The 17,077-nt window shown below is 41.3% G+C and overlaps 1 protein-coding gene across 1 annotated transcript in view; it reads right to left on the bottom strand.

Annotated features, from left to right (window-relative positions):
- Positions 1-3,657: 3,657 nt before the first annotated feature.
- The window catches only part of ADAMTS3 (ADAM metallopeptidase with thrombospondin type 1 motif 3), a 187,404-nt gene continuing 173,984 nt past the window's right edge, over positions 3,658-17,077 (bottom strand). The window contains 6 exon segments of the mRNA XM_008171812.4: positions 3,658-6,001; positions 6,003-6,433; positions 12,268-12,385; positions 13,801-14,008; positions 16,002-16,134; positions 16,887-17,052. Of these exon segments, the coding sequence (XP_008170034.4) occupies positions 5,852-6,001; positions 6,003-6,433; positions 12,268-12,385; positions 13,801-14,008; positions 16,002-16,134; positions 16,887-17,052 (1,206 nt within the window). The 3' untranslated portion in view covers positions 3,658-5,851.

Raw genomic sequence — 17,077 nt, 5'->3', positions numbered from 1 at the left:
GGGGTGTGTGTGTGTGTGGATTTTAAGTCTCCTGAGACCATGTTAGGCAGAGGATTCTTGCCATGTCACCTGCCTGCAATACCCATGCCCTTCAGTTTAATGGATGGTAACAAAGCACCACGTTAGGCAGCTGTACAAGTGTCTCACCACTGCTCTCAAGTCCTGCAAGATGGAGTCTTAAATTAGCATATCTGGCATGATCACTCTCAGAAGTGTAAACCCAGCGTGACTCCACTGAAGTCAGCAGTCACACCGCAGTTATACTGGTGCAAGTGAAATCCGTGCCCTTGGCCTCAGCAGCAGCTGTTCTGCCTAGTTCTGTATTTTCACAGCCTGATGACATGGATTTTTATCAACACTTGGTGCCTTTACAATATTGCTAGTTAGTCTAATAAACCCACTTGGTTCTGACACTGCACTTCTTCACTTTAATAATCTCTGATCGTAGCTTTTTACATGGAACTTAAAGCTTTTGTTCTTCCTTTCACTATGATTCAAGGGGCCAATTCATATGAAACCCTGTGATCCTAGAGAAAGGCTACTTGGGAAAATATAGGAAATGTATTTTATTTGGGAAAAACAGGACTTTACATCCTTATATAGCTTCACAGCTACCTAAGGCTGGACATGCTCTATGTAGCTTTAAAATCCTAGTGAAAGGATTCTTCCTAAATTAGCCCTAAATGGTGCCCTGGTACCTTCCTAGGGAACCACTTAAGCTTTAGGGCATTCTGCTTACATAACCAGAGGGGAGCACGTGATCCAGGGGTTTAGTTTCATGAATTTCTCTCTACTGCTCTTCAGGGGCCAAAAGCTAATATATCTATCCCAAGGGAAACTGCCTGCTGTCTTGCTGGAACTGTGACAATTTGAGAAGATACTGTGTGGTAATGCCTTGAGGTTGCAAGAGACATGTTACGATTTATATTTTCCAATTAAGAAAGATGACCATTCCCAGCTATCACTCGGTTGCAGTCTCCACAATTGGAAAAAATTTACCACCCTTGTTATTGCTAATTGCAGGTAATTTATCCTAACAGTTTGAATGCTGGACTTTGATTAATCAGGCTTTTTAACATTCAAGTGAGGTATTTAACAAGTGTGAATCCTTTAAAAATAAATCCTTGTTTATGCAATTGTAAATTCATTACTCTCTGCGGGATTTTAATTCTAATTTGATGCTTAGTTCAGACTTATTTGCATTGGCTTAAAACCATCAGGATCATATTTAAGAACTATCATTCATGGTTGAATACAGTAGCAAATGACTTTCCCAGGTGATTATATGTTGAAGTGACTATAAATACATCAATCCAATGGTTTTAAGACTAAACCATTGCTGGTATACAACTAATACACTGACTAAGAGACATGGCCTCTTGATAGTTGCTTTTTTCTGATTTTGGCTTTTGGTAAGAAAAATCAGAATAAATAATTATAACCCAAATATTCCCCAGTAGAGCTAGTAAAAATCAGGTGCAGATCAGTCAAGCCGCTCACTCTCTTTAATATATTCACAACAGAAACGTAAGGGAATTGTCAGCTGATCTCACTGCTTACATGCAGTCTTGCAACAGCCGGGAGCCGTCTCCTGAGGTTTGGGATGCAGTTCAAGACTTTCCCATTGGACCATGTTACACCACACATGGCTTGAGTTGTGTCTGCATTGCAGCCTATCCCGCTCACAAGCTTGGCTGCGTCCACACCTCTCATGCTGCCTAACCAGGTTTGTTTGAGTGCATCCTGCAGAAACTCAGGCAACTGTCTGCTCAGAGGCGGCACCTATGGAACACTCGTGGCACACCAGGTAATCTCTATTTGGGAAAAACTACATGTTAAATGAAATGCTGATTAGATGCCACACTAATGTTGAACTCATGACTTTAGAAGTGAACATAGTTGTGAAGGATCATCAGAATTTTGCAGGATCCTATTGGAATGGCATAATTTTAGGAAATTATATGACTTTTTTTCCCCATAGTTCATCAATCTAAACTCTAACAGCAAAGGAAATCTTTACCTCTGCAGTACCGCAGGGTGCATACAGCAGTAACTATTCAAGTTTACATCTAATGCTTCCATGTTACGTTAAAGCCCCCGCTGTGTTATCTGAGTACCTGTATTATTCATCACTGTCACTAATGAATGTACCCTCACTGCATTACTGTAAGGCACGGAAGTATTATCCACATTTTAAAAGGTGAAGAAGTGAGCAGCACAGAGAATTCACAATTGCAGTTATAAATCTTTACCTGTCAACTTAGAAAGTTGAGGATTATAACATCTAAAAAGCCTCTGATCATAACCCTTTTTTATTGAAAGTATAAAAAAGGGAGAAGTGCCAGAAGGTTGAAACCCACAAATGTACTTAGTAAAAAAAATGTTTTTGGGGGGCAGGAACTGTTGTGGTGCAAACTTAGAAGCTCTACCTGGCCAGCTGAGAATTGTTCTGGCAGGGGATGGGTGGAGTAAGTTTAGAGGGCATGTCATAGTGGTAGGGGTGGTACATTAGTACTTTCCACAGATTCTCAGCTGGTATATTGCCTAGGCCAGTGGTTCCCAAACTTTAACAACCCGTGAAATCTTGTGAACCCCCGCCTAAAAATGAATATTTCCAGGGATTTAAGTTTAAATCTCCTCAGTGTGATGCTAACAACCAACAAACTAGAGAATGAGACGATTCACTCACCTCTCACTGAAGCAAAACAGAAAATGAGTTAGTATTGAATTACTGAGGCACCTTAACGCTGCCAGCCCCTCCGCTGATTGGGGCTCGGCTGCGCACTCCATGGGGCTCAGGCTGCCGGCCCCAACTGCTCGGCGCTCGGGCTGCCGGCCGCTCTGTTGACCGGGGCTCGGCCTGCCCGCCCTAACTGCCCAGAGCTCGGCTGCCCACTCAGCACTCCACAGGGCTCGGGCTGTCTCCTCTGCAACTGGATCCCACCTGCTGCCTCCCATGCCTGGGGTCCTCTGGCCGCCATTAAGGAAATGTTTCTGGCGACTCCCCAGTAACATTGTGCAAACCCCAGTGTGGGAACCACTGGCTATGGTGACAGTGCAAAAAAACAAACAAAAACCAAACCAAACCAAACAGTGTCAGCAAGTCTCAGAGCCCAGGTCAACTGGCTCGCGGGACTCAGGCTACAGGGCTAAAAAGAGCAGTGATGTTTGGTGTCAGAGCTCTGAAACCCAGCAAGGGGGGCCGGGTAGGTTTCCAGCCTAAGCCCACGCTATTTTCAGCTCTGTAAAACAAGCTCAACTCAGTTGATCCAGGTTCTGAGACATGCTGCAGTGGGTCTTTTTTTGCAGTGCAGCTGTACCCTTAGAGACCATACCTGGCTACTTAAGACTAGGCTCCTCTAACTTGCATAGGGGCTGGTTCCTGTTGACCTATAGAGTCAGGGAGCCACACGCAGCCTCGTTCCCTCCTCTGATGAGCGGATCTTGGGACTGGAGAGGATCTGGCCTGACATCTTTTGTGATTGCTGTCTAGTTCAAGGTAGCCCAGGAGGCTGGCTGTGTTTTTTTAATAGATTTAAATAAAATAAGTTCAAATTTGTATTTTACAAGAAGACAAAGAGCTTGATAAGGAAGTAAATCTGCCTCCACTTTGTGGGGAGGAAGCTTAAGCCAAAAACCAAACCACAGTACAGAGTGGCATGTTAAAGTTTTTATTGCTAGGTGCTCCCCAATACAACAAACAGTATCAGTAGTGTACACTTTAATGAAAGAGAAATTAGCTTGGTAGAAAAGAAAGCAAAAAGGTACAAGGAGTATCTACATCCATATTGTATATATGTGAAAGATAAAGAGAGAGAGAATTTGACTTCTGGGGAATTCCAAGGAAGCAAATACATATCCTATTGGTCTGTTTGAGTCTCAGGGATTGTCTGTACACAATCTATATAATGCTAATTTCTTTAGACCTTCAAAAGCCTTGCATAAAAGTAGCAGCAATTCTTTAGAGGCATCGAGTCAATACTTCAGTGGATTAGATTACAAACATCATAATGCAAGACAGCCGTGATCCTATTCTCTTTTGAGGGTTAATTTACTTACATTCTAGTTGACATTAGGGTTTCCTGAAAGAGATTTGCATTCTAACGTCATCTCAGCAATCCCACAAAATTACTACACACATTTCTTAGTCTGTTTCCAAAATGTGATCCATGGAGTCCTAATATATTTCATAGTGTTTTTAATGCTACAAATTCACTGTTTTATTAAACAGTTTGCTCAGACAGGACAAAAATTGCACATCAAACTTTAGCAAACTATTTAAAAACCTAAAGATGTTTGTAATTGACAATGGCTTTAAGATTTTTTTAAAAAAGAAATTAGACCAACAATTCATCTACAGTAGTTTAGTTAGCTTCAATTTCTGTTCTATGCATATGATATAGCATGTACATGTATCTAATTACATCTCTATTTTATCTTGGCGAAAAAGTCACTGCTGTTAGTGTAAATATTTCGTACATAAAATACTATCAAGAATTCAACTTTTAATAAATATCTTTAGTTCTCAATCCTATATACAAGTACTTTACAGCAACACGCAGGAGAGAGCATGACTGGATGAACTGAGAAAGATGGTTATTGACATAAATTACTAGCAATTATTGCAGTCAGATGCATTGTGGTTGTGGAGATTTCAAGGTGAACCATGCTGAAAAATAAATATCTCTCTTGCCTTTAAATCAATGCTTTAATCAGGAAAAACATCCATTTTAAATCTTGCCACAGCTACTACTTATTAGTGCCTACTCTAGCTCTGTGATGCTCTTTCAGATTCAGAAGCAAACAGCTCATCCAGAAAACACAACTCACATTTGTCTTGTGAACAGTACAGTACTTATAACATATACAGAGTTACTTTTCTCACTTAGTACACTAGTCTGTCCCTCTTAGGCAAAAGGAGAATTCAGAGAAGACACTGCTAGTTCTAGACCTAAACAATGCCTGCTACGTAGAGGGTAGGGGTGTTAGCATTGATTTCACTGGCACGTTTCGTCAGTTTCTTCTACCTGTGATTAAAATTGTTATGCTGCTGAACAGATTTTTTAATTGGTAGGTGAGGAGTAGGTTTGGACCAGTAAGATGGCAGTTCCCCCTCTCCCCCCAAAAAGAAAGCATCACATTGTTGATATTAAAAATAAAGATCTTCCTAAGGTCAGTAGCTGTAATCTATATTAAAATGGAGCTCCTCTTTTAATTAAAATGCTGCTTTGAAAATTAACTCCTGGAATGTAAGGAAGGCAGTACTCAATGGCAGGCACCTAGTAAATGTCCAGAAATGTAACATAGGTAAACAATTGTTTGACAGCACAAAACTCTTAAAAATAATACTGATTTTTTCTGCAATATACAGTATATACATAACAGCTGAAAATTTGCTCATACAATATTTGTTTATATAGATAAATTAGCAATACAAGTCTTATGGATTCTGTTGTTCCACTGCAAAAATATTTTGTAAAAGTGTAAACTTTTGGTACCTCTTCTGGTGGTGGTGTTCCCCCCGCCCCCACATGTGATCTTTTAAAAATAAAAACAATTAGCTGATGTGCAAAATAGGCTCTGGCCACTTTTCCTATACTAGAGAATGACCACCACACTCGGCAACTTTCTTTCATTGATGTGAATATTCTTTGGTGCTTTCCTCCCATGCATTCAAGCTAACCAGATAATGAAGTGTAGGAGGATGGCAGCAACTAGAAAGTGAACCAGCACTTTGTTTTTTATTTACAACTAAAATGACCTGTAGAGAGTTCTGCTTCTGGAAAGCCGCATGCACCATGGTGTCCTGAACAAAAGATTTCTGTTACTATCCTCCTTTTTGCATTCACTTTTATCTTTCCACCGTGGATGATCTCAAAGCACGTCTCTTTTCAACATGCTTCTTATTTTTCCTTGAGGTTCTAGCTGGAGAAAGAGCACCTGCAGAAGTGTTGTTAACTGCTACCCTGGGGACAATGGCTGCCAAGGCTGATGCATTATGGGGACAGATTGCCAGTCTTGGTAGGTGACTGATATGGCATTGCAATCAGCCTAGAAGTCTGACTTCCTGCTTGGTAAGCTCTCCTCTGGGGTAACTCAGCACCTTTGGACTTACTATTTGATGTAGAAACAGGTACATCTATGTCCTCTTCCCTAGGAGGCATCCTGCCTACAGAACTTCTGTTCTCATCAGCGACATCTGCGTGCTGAGGTACTAAAGATGTCGGCATCGCCAAGGCCCTAGGTAGGTCACTAGGATGGAACATCACTTCCTCTTTGGTTTCAGCAGCTTCAGTAAGGTCAGGAGGCGGGAGGGTGCTGCTGCGCTTGCTGCAAGATTCACAGCACAGCTTGTTATAGGCAGGGATGGAGCAATAGCGTGCGAGCACTTCCATTTGACAAAATATTGACTTGTCTCTCAGGCAGGGCTCATCTGCAAAACAAGCACAATATTGACTGTAAACCTGGGGAAAGCATGCAGGGCAGCCTTTCGAAAGTTCAGAGGCCAAAGCCTACATTTTGAAAAGTGCCTGATGACCGGGGGCCCAATCTGAGCTGCTGGAGGGGGACCTGATTCTCGGAAAGTGTTCAACACCTGCCCTCTGAGAATCGGGCCCTTTAAAGGGTCTCTAGTTGGGTACCCACAAACTGAGGGGCCAAAATCACAGGACACCTTTGAAAGTGTTGGCTCCCTTGCGCAGGAAACAGATCTCTCTGCATGAAGAAAAGTATGACCCATTCTTGGGGAAGACCAGATCCAGTACATGCAGAATATGCTAGTGTATAAAATTTGGCAGCTCTTCCACACCCTAGCAGATGCAGTCCTACACATCATCATAATTAGACTTGAAATGATCCCTTCTGGTTTTGCCCTCTGTCAACAAGACTGGGCCCAGAATGGACTCTCTCTTGAAGGAAAGGAAATCCCAGGTAGTATCTCTGAAAGATTCTTTTCAGGTGTTCTTTAAAAAAAATTGTTGGCAGTTAAATGAACCATGGTTTTGAGGTTTCAGTGACCTAAACATAACTGATAACCCAAGCAATCTTTTACCAGACATACGTTTCCTCTAGGGTTGGTGCATGGGACGTACGTTCCTGGGAGGGCTCAGACAAGATGCCAGTTTTCCTTTGAGCATGCATGAGATATCTTATCAACAGAACAGGATTATTTAACTAAAAGTGTAGAGGCTGTAGATACACTGGACAAAAATCGCATGATGGTTTGAAATTAGTGGAGGTCATTTTTTGTTTTGGCTGTTAGCAAGCAATCTCAATCTAAGACCCTGATCCTGGAAACTCGTATGCGCTTTTTGAGTGTGAATAATCCAACTGAATTCAAAGAACGTTAAGCATGTGCTTCAGCGTTTGCAGACCTGGGACTAATCCTGAGAGGTATTAAATGTTGCAGTCTGGCATCATCAACCATATCAAGGTACAAGCAGCTCAGTAATTCTGTTAAGCTGAGCCGAAATGCGACCATTAATTAACCTTTTAAAATGTTTGTCCTGTCTAGGGGTAGGAGCCAAATTCTTCCTTGGCTTATGCCTCTGGCAAATCTCTGAACATAAGAGATGGATAGCAGGGCAGAATTTGGCCCTAGGAATTTGAAATTAACAGTACTCCTTGGGGAGCTCAAAAATAAGGAGATGGGTAATTCTGCCCCCTCCCCCCATATATCAGTCTAACACATGGGTAATTTCTACTGTACTGAATTGATATATAATAACTCAGAATTTCATAGGCATTGATCGCATTAATATTTAGCTTACGTGTAGGTGTGCTGTGAAATTCCAGCCTTTTTACCATGCTGATATTATAAAATGTTGTCCTCTGTAGCCAGAAAAATGATTTGAATTACACACTGCTGAATAGGCACTGGAAGCCACAATCCTGCATTGAGAATTATAGACCCTCGGCATCCACTGGCTTCAATGGAACACCATATAAGCCTGGGTGCAGCTCACTGGGTCTAAGCCTGCAGGGTGCCAAGCATCTTCAGCTCCCACTGACTTCACAATGAGGGCACTCAGCAGGAGGAGTCCAGCACCTTGCAGGATTGGATCCCCTGAGGCTGAGAACTTACAAACTTCCTATTGTTCACTCTTGTGAACTATTTTAATGGAGACAAATGAGTTGCTTGGTGCCCTAAACGACAATTCCAATGTTGTGAGTGTTACCAGCACACAGTGTACGTTAACAGACTGCTTCTGATGTGCTGTAGTGTATTTGAAATGGTAGCGACAGATTTTGTTTAAATAGCAGAAGGCATAATTATAAGCTAGAGAGGTGACAAAGATAAAATTAAAAACCAAACTATCAAAAAGGCGTGTTAGCTTTTGGTCTGACAGTCGTAGTTAGTATTTATGTAGTTGGCGTTTTAATAAGCAACAGCTGGGGTATACAATCACTACTTAAATTTGCTGGCTGCACTGCGGTATTTTTTCATGAGCCTGTGGAAGTTACCTCCCCTCATGTCAACAGGGTGCTGAACAGCCATATTTAAATTAAAAATACAAACTGTGGGCCAGCTTCTCAGCTGGCTTGTAAATTAGTTTAGTTCCATTGACTCCAGTTCTGGTCTGCCCACACTTACAACAGCTGAGGAGCCAGCTTATACGAAGTCATGCCATTGACAAATTGTGCCAATATTAGCATTTTCATTATTCACTAGGCCCAATCCTGACATCCTTCCTTGATAAAAACTTCCTTGCTTCCAGGCAAACCTACTGTTAAATCTGCAATTCTAGCAGTGAACAATAACCCTGTCTGTGAAGCAGCATCATGCCTCTGTAAAAAAATTTTGAGGAGGACATCAGCATGGGAAATTAAAAGACCTTCTTCATAATTCAAACTAGAACACTAAAGTCAAAACACAAATCTTTGCATGTACACAAGTAATTATTGATCTATGTATGCTACACTAAACAGCTTGTGCTTCCATATTATTAAAAGCACTTGTTTTGGAAAATATAGCAAAGTTTATGTTAAGAATACATTTATAATTTATGCACTTATTTACATCTAGTTTAAGTGCAAGTTCCACAGATACCCTTGAAGAAGTTGCCAAATACATCAAAAAGTACCAAGCAATTAATTTGTTTTTTAGCTGCAGACAATGCACTTGATCTGTTCCAATTTCTGACAGCTGATGTCACTGATGTAGGTTTTAGAGGGCTTGAATTTATCACATCCATGGTATAGTGCAAAGATTTGATTTTGTACTTATCTACTTCCAGTGAAATAAGTACAATCTTTGTGCTGTGTACTCACGTAGTCCCTTTCTTTTACTTTCTAGGTTAATTCTGCACCACCTAGTCAACCATTTCTTATTCAGTATATAGGCTGTTGTATCCTTCTGCTGGTTTTCATGGTAAAAATTCTCCTTTTCACATTTTATTTGTTTCATGGTAACTAGGGGAGGAAGACGTGAGAAAGCATATCGGCTCTCTAAGGAATCTTTATCGCTACTATAGGATACTTTTAGTAGAGCCTAACAATTACCATAGAAGTCTTATTGGGAATGCTACAGGTATGCTGCAGATCAGTGAAAAGGCAGCATTGTCACAGTATATATAATACTCAAAGTTTGTACAGTACTTGCAGACAGTGTTCCCACAGGAAAATCTAACTAAACTCAGAAATAGGCCATAGGGTATTTAAAGACCCTGAAAGGAGAAAGTTGATTGCAGATGTCTTAAATTATGAAATACAGAGGAAGATAAATCAAAATGTGTTACATATAGCACTTAGGTGTGTAAACAAAATGGTAAGTTTTCTATGTTACACCAAAAAATCTTGAAGGGAACCCTCTGAAGGCAAGAGTTTTTAATGCTCAGAAAAAGGCGACTACTCCAATTTTAATTTTGATGGAATTATCTGATATTTACATAATTCAATATATCAAATGGCAGGAGTATAAAGAGTATCACATTCTATTATAAAATAACTGTAGTGCACAGAAACATAGCTATATAATGATTTGTAAACCATATTTAGAACTGGAGTGGCAAGCAGAGATTCTATTTGAATATTTGACCCAGAGGAATAATGAGAACTACCTACTATGGCTGAATGGAAATTGGGCACTTAACTCCATTTTGAACCTTTGAAAATCTTCCCCCTAGTAAAAATTATGGTCCACATTTTTGAGCTGGGTACACAGGCAGACTACATTCCTGGGCACTCAGAGAAATGCAGCACACGCAGGGCTGAGGAACAGAATCTATACCAGCTGCTTCACTTTTGCTACAGAAGGGCATGATTTGGCTGCATATAAATTATATATGCCCTAACACTGTATAATATCTTCCTATAGCTCAGTGTTTAGTGTAGATCTGCTGCTTAAAAATGTAACACTGCCCTATAGCTTTCTTTGCTAGTTAAGTTTTTGTTTGTCTATTCTACCTGGAGCATCAATCTAGGGATTTGTAAGCCTCCCAGTGACTAACCCAGACATGCTTCATATACTCAGACACCTGAGTGATGGTGTATTTTAAACATTTATAAAATCAAAACATAAAGAACTTTAAGATGGGGTGAATTTCACCCCTGCACAGATGGTCACTACAGGGGCCGTTCAAGTCCCACATAAGCCCATTTATGGGGACTTACGTAACACATAGGCCTTGTGCTGGGGATCTGCACAGAAGTGAAGTTCAACTTTGGGATTTAATTCTCCCAAGCACTGTATTGTATACATAAATCAGGATATCATACTGTGGTGGAGGTTCAATAATTTATAAGGCTGTGATGATTAACTGTCTCTGATGGATCAGATTTCATCATGGAGATGCACCGTAACAATAGAAATAAGAAGTAATCATCCTGCAGGGAAACTTTACAGCCTAGAAATGTTGCACCCTCTTATTACTGTTCAGGGGATTTAACTCTGAGAGGTTCCTGGAGGCTTCTATGGCTTCACCTTACATAATATTTTGAGAAGAAATATTCGGATTATACAAATTTCCTGGCCTGACATCTCCTCTGGGATTTTAGAGACTAGGCCAGGGCAGAAATGTAGGTGCTGATCCTCATTCTGCTGCTACTGGTTTCTCAATGGTTACAATGCTGGGTTGTATTTGAAATAAATGGCTGGAATGTTCAAAGGAAGTGAGATGCCCAAATCCCTTTGACACCTAACTCACTTCAGTGCCTTTGAAAATCCCAGCCTACATTACGTAAATCTATAATCACAAATCCAGGTACTCTCCCAAAATGGTAACATGTCGATCTCCACCTCCCCTTAGAATACAAAGCTTTTCGCCTCCACGCTTGCATGTCTGACTCTTACACTTTAAATGATCCACTTCAGAAACAGAAATGTGGCCCCCTACGCTGCAGTTACTCACATGTTTAAGAAGTCACTGGGACTACTCTTGTGTAAGTTTAAGCACATGCTTAAGAATTTACAGGATCAAAGCTTCATTCTTTTATTTTGGAAGTCTCAGTCTTTAAAGAAAAAAAGTTACTTCATAAAGAAATATCTTTCCCTTAAGATAGGGAAGAATTGTAATACTGCTTCTCTGTAGAGTAGCTAAAGCTCTGCTTCCCCCTAGTGTTTAAAGCAGGATTCTTTCTGGGTTATCAGTGCTAAAGATTCTGTAAATGGAACTTAGGTCAAAATTTTTAAACTCAATATTTAGGCACCTTCAGAGAGGAGCCTGATTTTCAGAGTCATTGAGCACCTGTAACTCTCTCTGAAGTTAACAAGAGATGAGAGTGCTCAACATTTTTGCAAATTAGGCCAAACTTGTTGAGGAGGCTAGAAGTGGACTTTAGACACTGGTTACTGAAGATCTCAGCCATGTTTTTTCCATATGGTCAGTTTCACAGTTGAACTGTTATTATGTACAGGATTAAAAAGTGAGATAGCAGGAAAAAAATTCTGGTCTAAAGCACAGGATATATTTTGTAGCATGAGACAATTGAAAGGCAAGGTGCTCATATCAGTTTGTAGCACCACCACACTGTATAAGCGAGGTATTTACAAAATTATTCATCTATTTGCAGTACTTGTACTGCATCTTGTCTCCAAAGGCAATGTAGTGTACACAGTAGCCCAGAAAACATAGCTGTGAAATTAAAGCTCTGTTAGAACTTCAAAGATCATCATCTTCTTGTTTTGTTTTTTCAGTTAATCCTAAAAGAATGAGATCTGGCCCTGGCATCTGTCTGCATATGCCCCCTTCTGTAGTAAGTGGGCATCCTACACTGAAACAGGAATTGTTGCTCCCATTGCCAGTGCAGTTATTCAGGAAGTTTACTTACCATTACAGGGAGCAAGCTTACAAACCCGCACTGATTCAGGTTTTTCTCCATCACACAGGTCACCAGCACGGCATGTGACCTGCCTGGACTGAGTTCCTTCCCCACAGGACACAGAACACTACAGAACAGATACAAGGTATTTTACTACGTTATGCCTGGCCCCAGCAACATGCAATTATCTTACAGGTATGTCACAAAGGCGACATCGTCTGGAATAGTCTGATACGGGTGACCTTCGGGGTCTGCTGTAAATTCCTTTTTGAGAGGAGTTTTTGTAGAGGTTGACATTTGCCTCGGGGGCAGCAGTTGGGCAGAGTGGGGTGTTCCTCCTTTCCTATAATGTTTAATTTTTTTATTGTCACATATTTTGAATTTTGCTAGTAGTTTTTGTCTGTTCTGAAAATCCAAGCATTAAGGGCTGGGGTATGAGGCAGCACAGAGCTGCACTGCCAAAGGAGGAGACCGGGGCCAAATTGTGATTCTCGGAGCGAGTCAATTTGATTTTTGGTTTCCCCCTTGCTCTGGGAGAAAATAACTTGTACCAGACTTCTACTTAGCACAGCTTTCTTCCCCATCTGTGCTAGCTACTATGCTGGGAGGTGGGGGAGGAGACATAACTCCCCCTTGTTCCTTGCCCCACTTAACCACTCCTCCCAACATACAGGCGAGGGGGGAGTAGCAGCCCATAGAGGTTGCTATATGTATCTATGGTACTTATTTGGCCCTCATTACTGTAGAATCTGAGCATCTCACAACCTGTAATGTAGGGCAGTTCTATTATCCCCATTGCACAGATGGGGAACAGAAGCACAGAGAGACTAAGTGATTTGCCCAAGGTCAGACAGGAAATCTGTGGCAGAGCAGGGACTTGAACCCAGATCTCCTGAGCTCCTAGTTGGCACCCTTACTACCAGGCCTCCTCCTCCTCATACTATGAGTCTCAATGTGGGAAGTCCACAAAGAGGGTAAGGGGGCATTCCCTTCCCAGGCATCTATTTCCAGCAGAAATCTAACCTCCGTTCGGTACAAAGTATGAAGGGAACAGTAACACTGACACGAGCACGGAAAAGTCAAAGATCAAGATTATTGCTACAGCCGTTATCTACAGGGCTCAGTTGTTTCTTTATAAACCAAAAACTTCCAGAAAGTCTTGCTGCAGGCAAAAAGCAACTAAAAACTTCTGCTGTCTCAAAAGCATTGCTGAGAAGTTGGAGAACTTTTTTTTTCCCATGAAAATTCATAATGAAATTTTTCACCTAGGTTTGCAGGCTTTGACATCTTGATTTTTTTTGTTAATTCCAGGAGGAGTGAGAGCCCTTTTGCTTTCCAGGGTTATGGAGACCTCAAAGCCTGTGGGCTTCCAGGTCACTATTTAAGACTCTGAAGTTCAATAAAGTTGCAGCCAGAGGCCCTTAACCCCAAAGACAGTGCAGGCACATGGTACTGGCAAAGGTACAGCTGTTCATTTGCTGCTAAGGAAATGTCTGTCAGCTCCAAAGATATATGGTCCATAGTAGAATACTGCTTGCCTACCTCAGCCCAGGGTCCAGCTTTCCACTGCGCAGGGCATGGCGTTCTGTTACATGGCCTGCGGCTCTCAGGGCGATCCCCACTACAGTACTTGATATGGACCGAACGGTTTGCGCCGTCGTGAAGAGGTTGAATGCAGCGCACAGTACGGATGTGGTAACCAGAACTCCCACAGGTTTTTGTGCAGTATTCCCATTCATCTGCTACCCAACTGAGGGGGTTAAAAATAAAAGTGCCATCATACATTTATCTACTGCACTGTACAGTAACCAACTAGGGATTGTTTAAATTCTGCTCTGCTTGACTTACATACAAGTCACATTGCCTCAGGGGCATACATTGGAATACTAAGCAGCTCTTATGGAAAAATCCAATCGAATTTAATAGAGAATCTTTATATAGAATTGTTAAAACCAACCTTTGGAATTCTACAGCAGGAGCATAATTCTGTTCTACCTACTGCTGCTTTCTATTGGACATTTCGTTTTAGATAAATTCTATGGGACTTTTCCATCAGAGTTAACACACCCATTATTGTACTCTGAGCAACAGAGAAATGAGTGCTGCCAAGTCTAATTTCATTTTTCCAAGTGCTCATGAAAGAAATGAAACTGCCAGCAAGGTAGACTGCATGCATCTGTCTATGCACAGAGGATGCAACTCACCCATTGTCAGCCAGTAAGCACAAGATCTCTGTACCACATAAATCCCATTTAACCCCAGGCAGTGCCACTGAGGGGAATTTCATCCAGAATAAAGCTTTCCAAGGCTTCCCCACTAATTTTTCTTAATCTGGACTTCAAGGGAGCACCTCTAAATGGAAGAGGGTAGTTTAAACTCTGTGCCTATTCATCCTTTAGCCTCTGTACTGAGCACGCCCCATTAGTGACAAGTGTCCACTAACAACTGAAATGAAACAACCATCAAATTCTTGGCAGAAAACCTGCCATGAGATGGAAACAACCTGCTGTATCCCAGCAGCAGTCCCCAGGCCCCTGAGCTGGGCCTGGGCAAGCTTCTACCTCCATCATCTGCCGGCCAGTACGTGGGTGCACTTAGATGCCCTGGCGGGCGCCATGGCATCCGCAGGCACCGCATTGGGGACCCCTGGTCTAGATCGTCCTGACAGGTGTTTGTCTAACCAGTTCTTAAAAATCTCCAATGATGGAGATTCCACAACCTCTCTAGGCAATTTATTTCAGTGCTTAACCACCCTGACAGTTAAGAAATTTTTCCTACTGTCTCCTTTGCTACAAGTGAAGACCATTACATCTTGTCCTATCATCAGTGGTTACAGAGAACAATTTATCGCCCTCCTCTTTATAACAACCTTTTATGTATCTGAAGAGTGTTCTCATGTCCCCGCTCAGTCTTCTCTTCTCCAGACTGAAAAAAACTGGGTTTGTTTAATCTTTCCCTGGAGGTCATGTTTTTTAGACCTTTAATAATTTTTGTTGCTCTCCTCTAGACTTTCTTCAATTTGTTCACATCTTTCCCAAAGTGTGGTGCCCAGAACTGGACACAATATTCCAGTTGAGGCCTAATCAGTGCTGAGTAGAGTGGAAGAATTACTTTTCATGTCTTGTTTACAACATTCCTGCCAATATATCCCAGAAAGATGTTTGCTTTTTTGTGTGTGTGCGCGCAAGTCTTACATTCTTGACTCGTATATAATTTTGTGATCCAGTAAAATCCGCAGATTCTTTTCTGCAGTACTCCTTCCTAGGCAGTCATTTCCCATTTTGTATTTGTCCAACTGATTATTCCTACCTCAGTGTACTACTTTTACTGAATTTCTTCCTATTTATTTCAGACCATTTCGCATTCTAATCCTAGCCTCCAAAGCACTTGCAACCCCTCCCAGCTTGATGGTATCTGTAAACTTTATAAATGTATTCTCTCCTTCAACAAAATCTCCTGGTTAAGCCAGGCTTGTTTCTTACCATACTTCCTATCTATCCTACACGTTGGGATAGTTTGCTCTTGTGCCCTTAATGATGTCTTTAAAAAAATTGCCAACTCTCCTGAGCGCTTTTTTTCCCCCTTAAACTTGCGTCCCACAGGATCTTCCCTACCAATTTTCTGCGTTTGCTAAAGTCTGCTTTCTTGAAGTCCATGGTCTTTATTCTCCTCTTTTCCCTCTGACCATTTCTTAGAACCATGAACTCTCATTTGAGACCCACATTTCATCCATCCATACTTACAGTGGCTGTGTGCATTCCTGCAGATTGCACATTCTACGAATAGGCTTTGGTTTTTTGCTGGCTTCACAGAAGCTGCGGTGAACCATTTTGTTATCACTTTTCCTTCGGCACCCATATTTCGTGTATTGGAAACCTTGAAAATATTTCAGAAAGTAACTTTGTGTGAAAATTAGTAACAATGTCCTGCCCCTTCTTAAACACTTCTGTTTAAACACGTTTGTGGACTATTTTATGATTATCCGTCCAAACGACATTTACATTATATTTAAATACTATTGTCGTTTGTTACAATGTGAAGCACAAAATGGTTTGGGGATATAAAATTCAGAATTATCTGGAGTAACTCTACAGTATACTATAGCGATAATGATGCTATTATTTGCATAGATTAAGGCCAGAAGGAACCATTACAATCATCAAATTCTGACCACCTGAACCACTCAGGCAATAGAATTTTACCGAAGGGAAACTGAGGCACAGAAAGGACTTACCCAAGTTCACACAGCAGGTGAGTGGCTGACCTGGGAACAGCATCCAGGTTTCTTGAGTCTCAGTCCAGGGAACTATCCACTAGGCCACACTGTAGTAATTCAAGTTACTGTGACATTTATGATACTTCCCATTCGAACGGTCAGGAGTACCACAAATGCCACAGAAAGTTCATACTGCATTGAAATAAACATCAAGATCTACATTTCCAAAAGTGACTAGCTGATTTTGGGTACCAGCAGTTTTTTGGTGCCCAATTTAGACACTTTCACAGGATAGAGTGCAACACTTTCCAAAAACCAGACATTTCAAGTGTTTCAACTTGGGCAACCCACAACTCTTTTTCTTCCTCCTAATTTAATATGAATCACTAGAAGCTGCTGCATCGCTGTTTACCTCCAGCACAAGGTTTGGAGCACTGGGACCAGCTCTTCAAAGCCCACTCAAAAGTATCTATTTCATCCTGAAGAATGTTGTTACTGTTGACAGTGGGTACTGAATCCTCATGAATGATGTATTTGTAAGTCAGGCTAGATCTTGTGTCGTTCTCTTGAGGAATGACCTATAAAAGATCCAGTAGAAATGGA

The sequence above is a fragment of the Chrysemys picta genome, chromosome 5, assembly GCF_011386835.1.
Source record: "Chrysemys picta bellii isolate R12L10 chromosome 5, ASM1138683v2, whole genome shotgun sequence".
NCBI classification, from domain to species: domain Eukaryota; kingdom Metazoa; phylum Chordata; order Testudines; family Emydidae; genus Chrysemys; species Chrysemys picta.
Note: the sequence above shows the minus strand (reverse complement) of the source record. Positions and strands in the feature narration are given on the sequence as shown.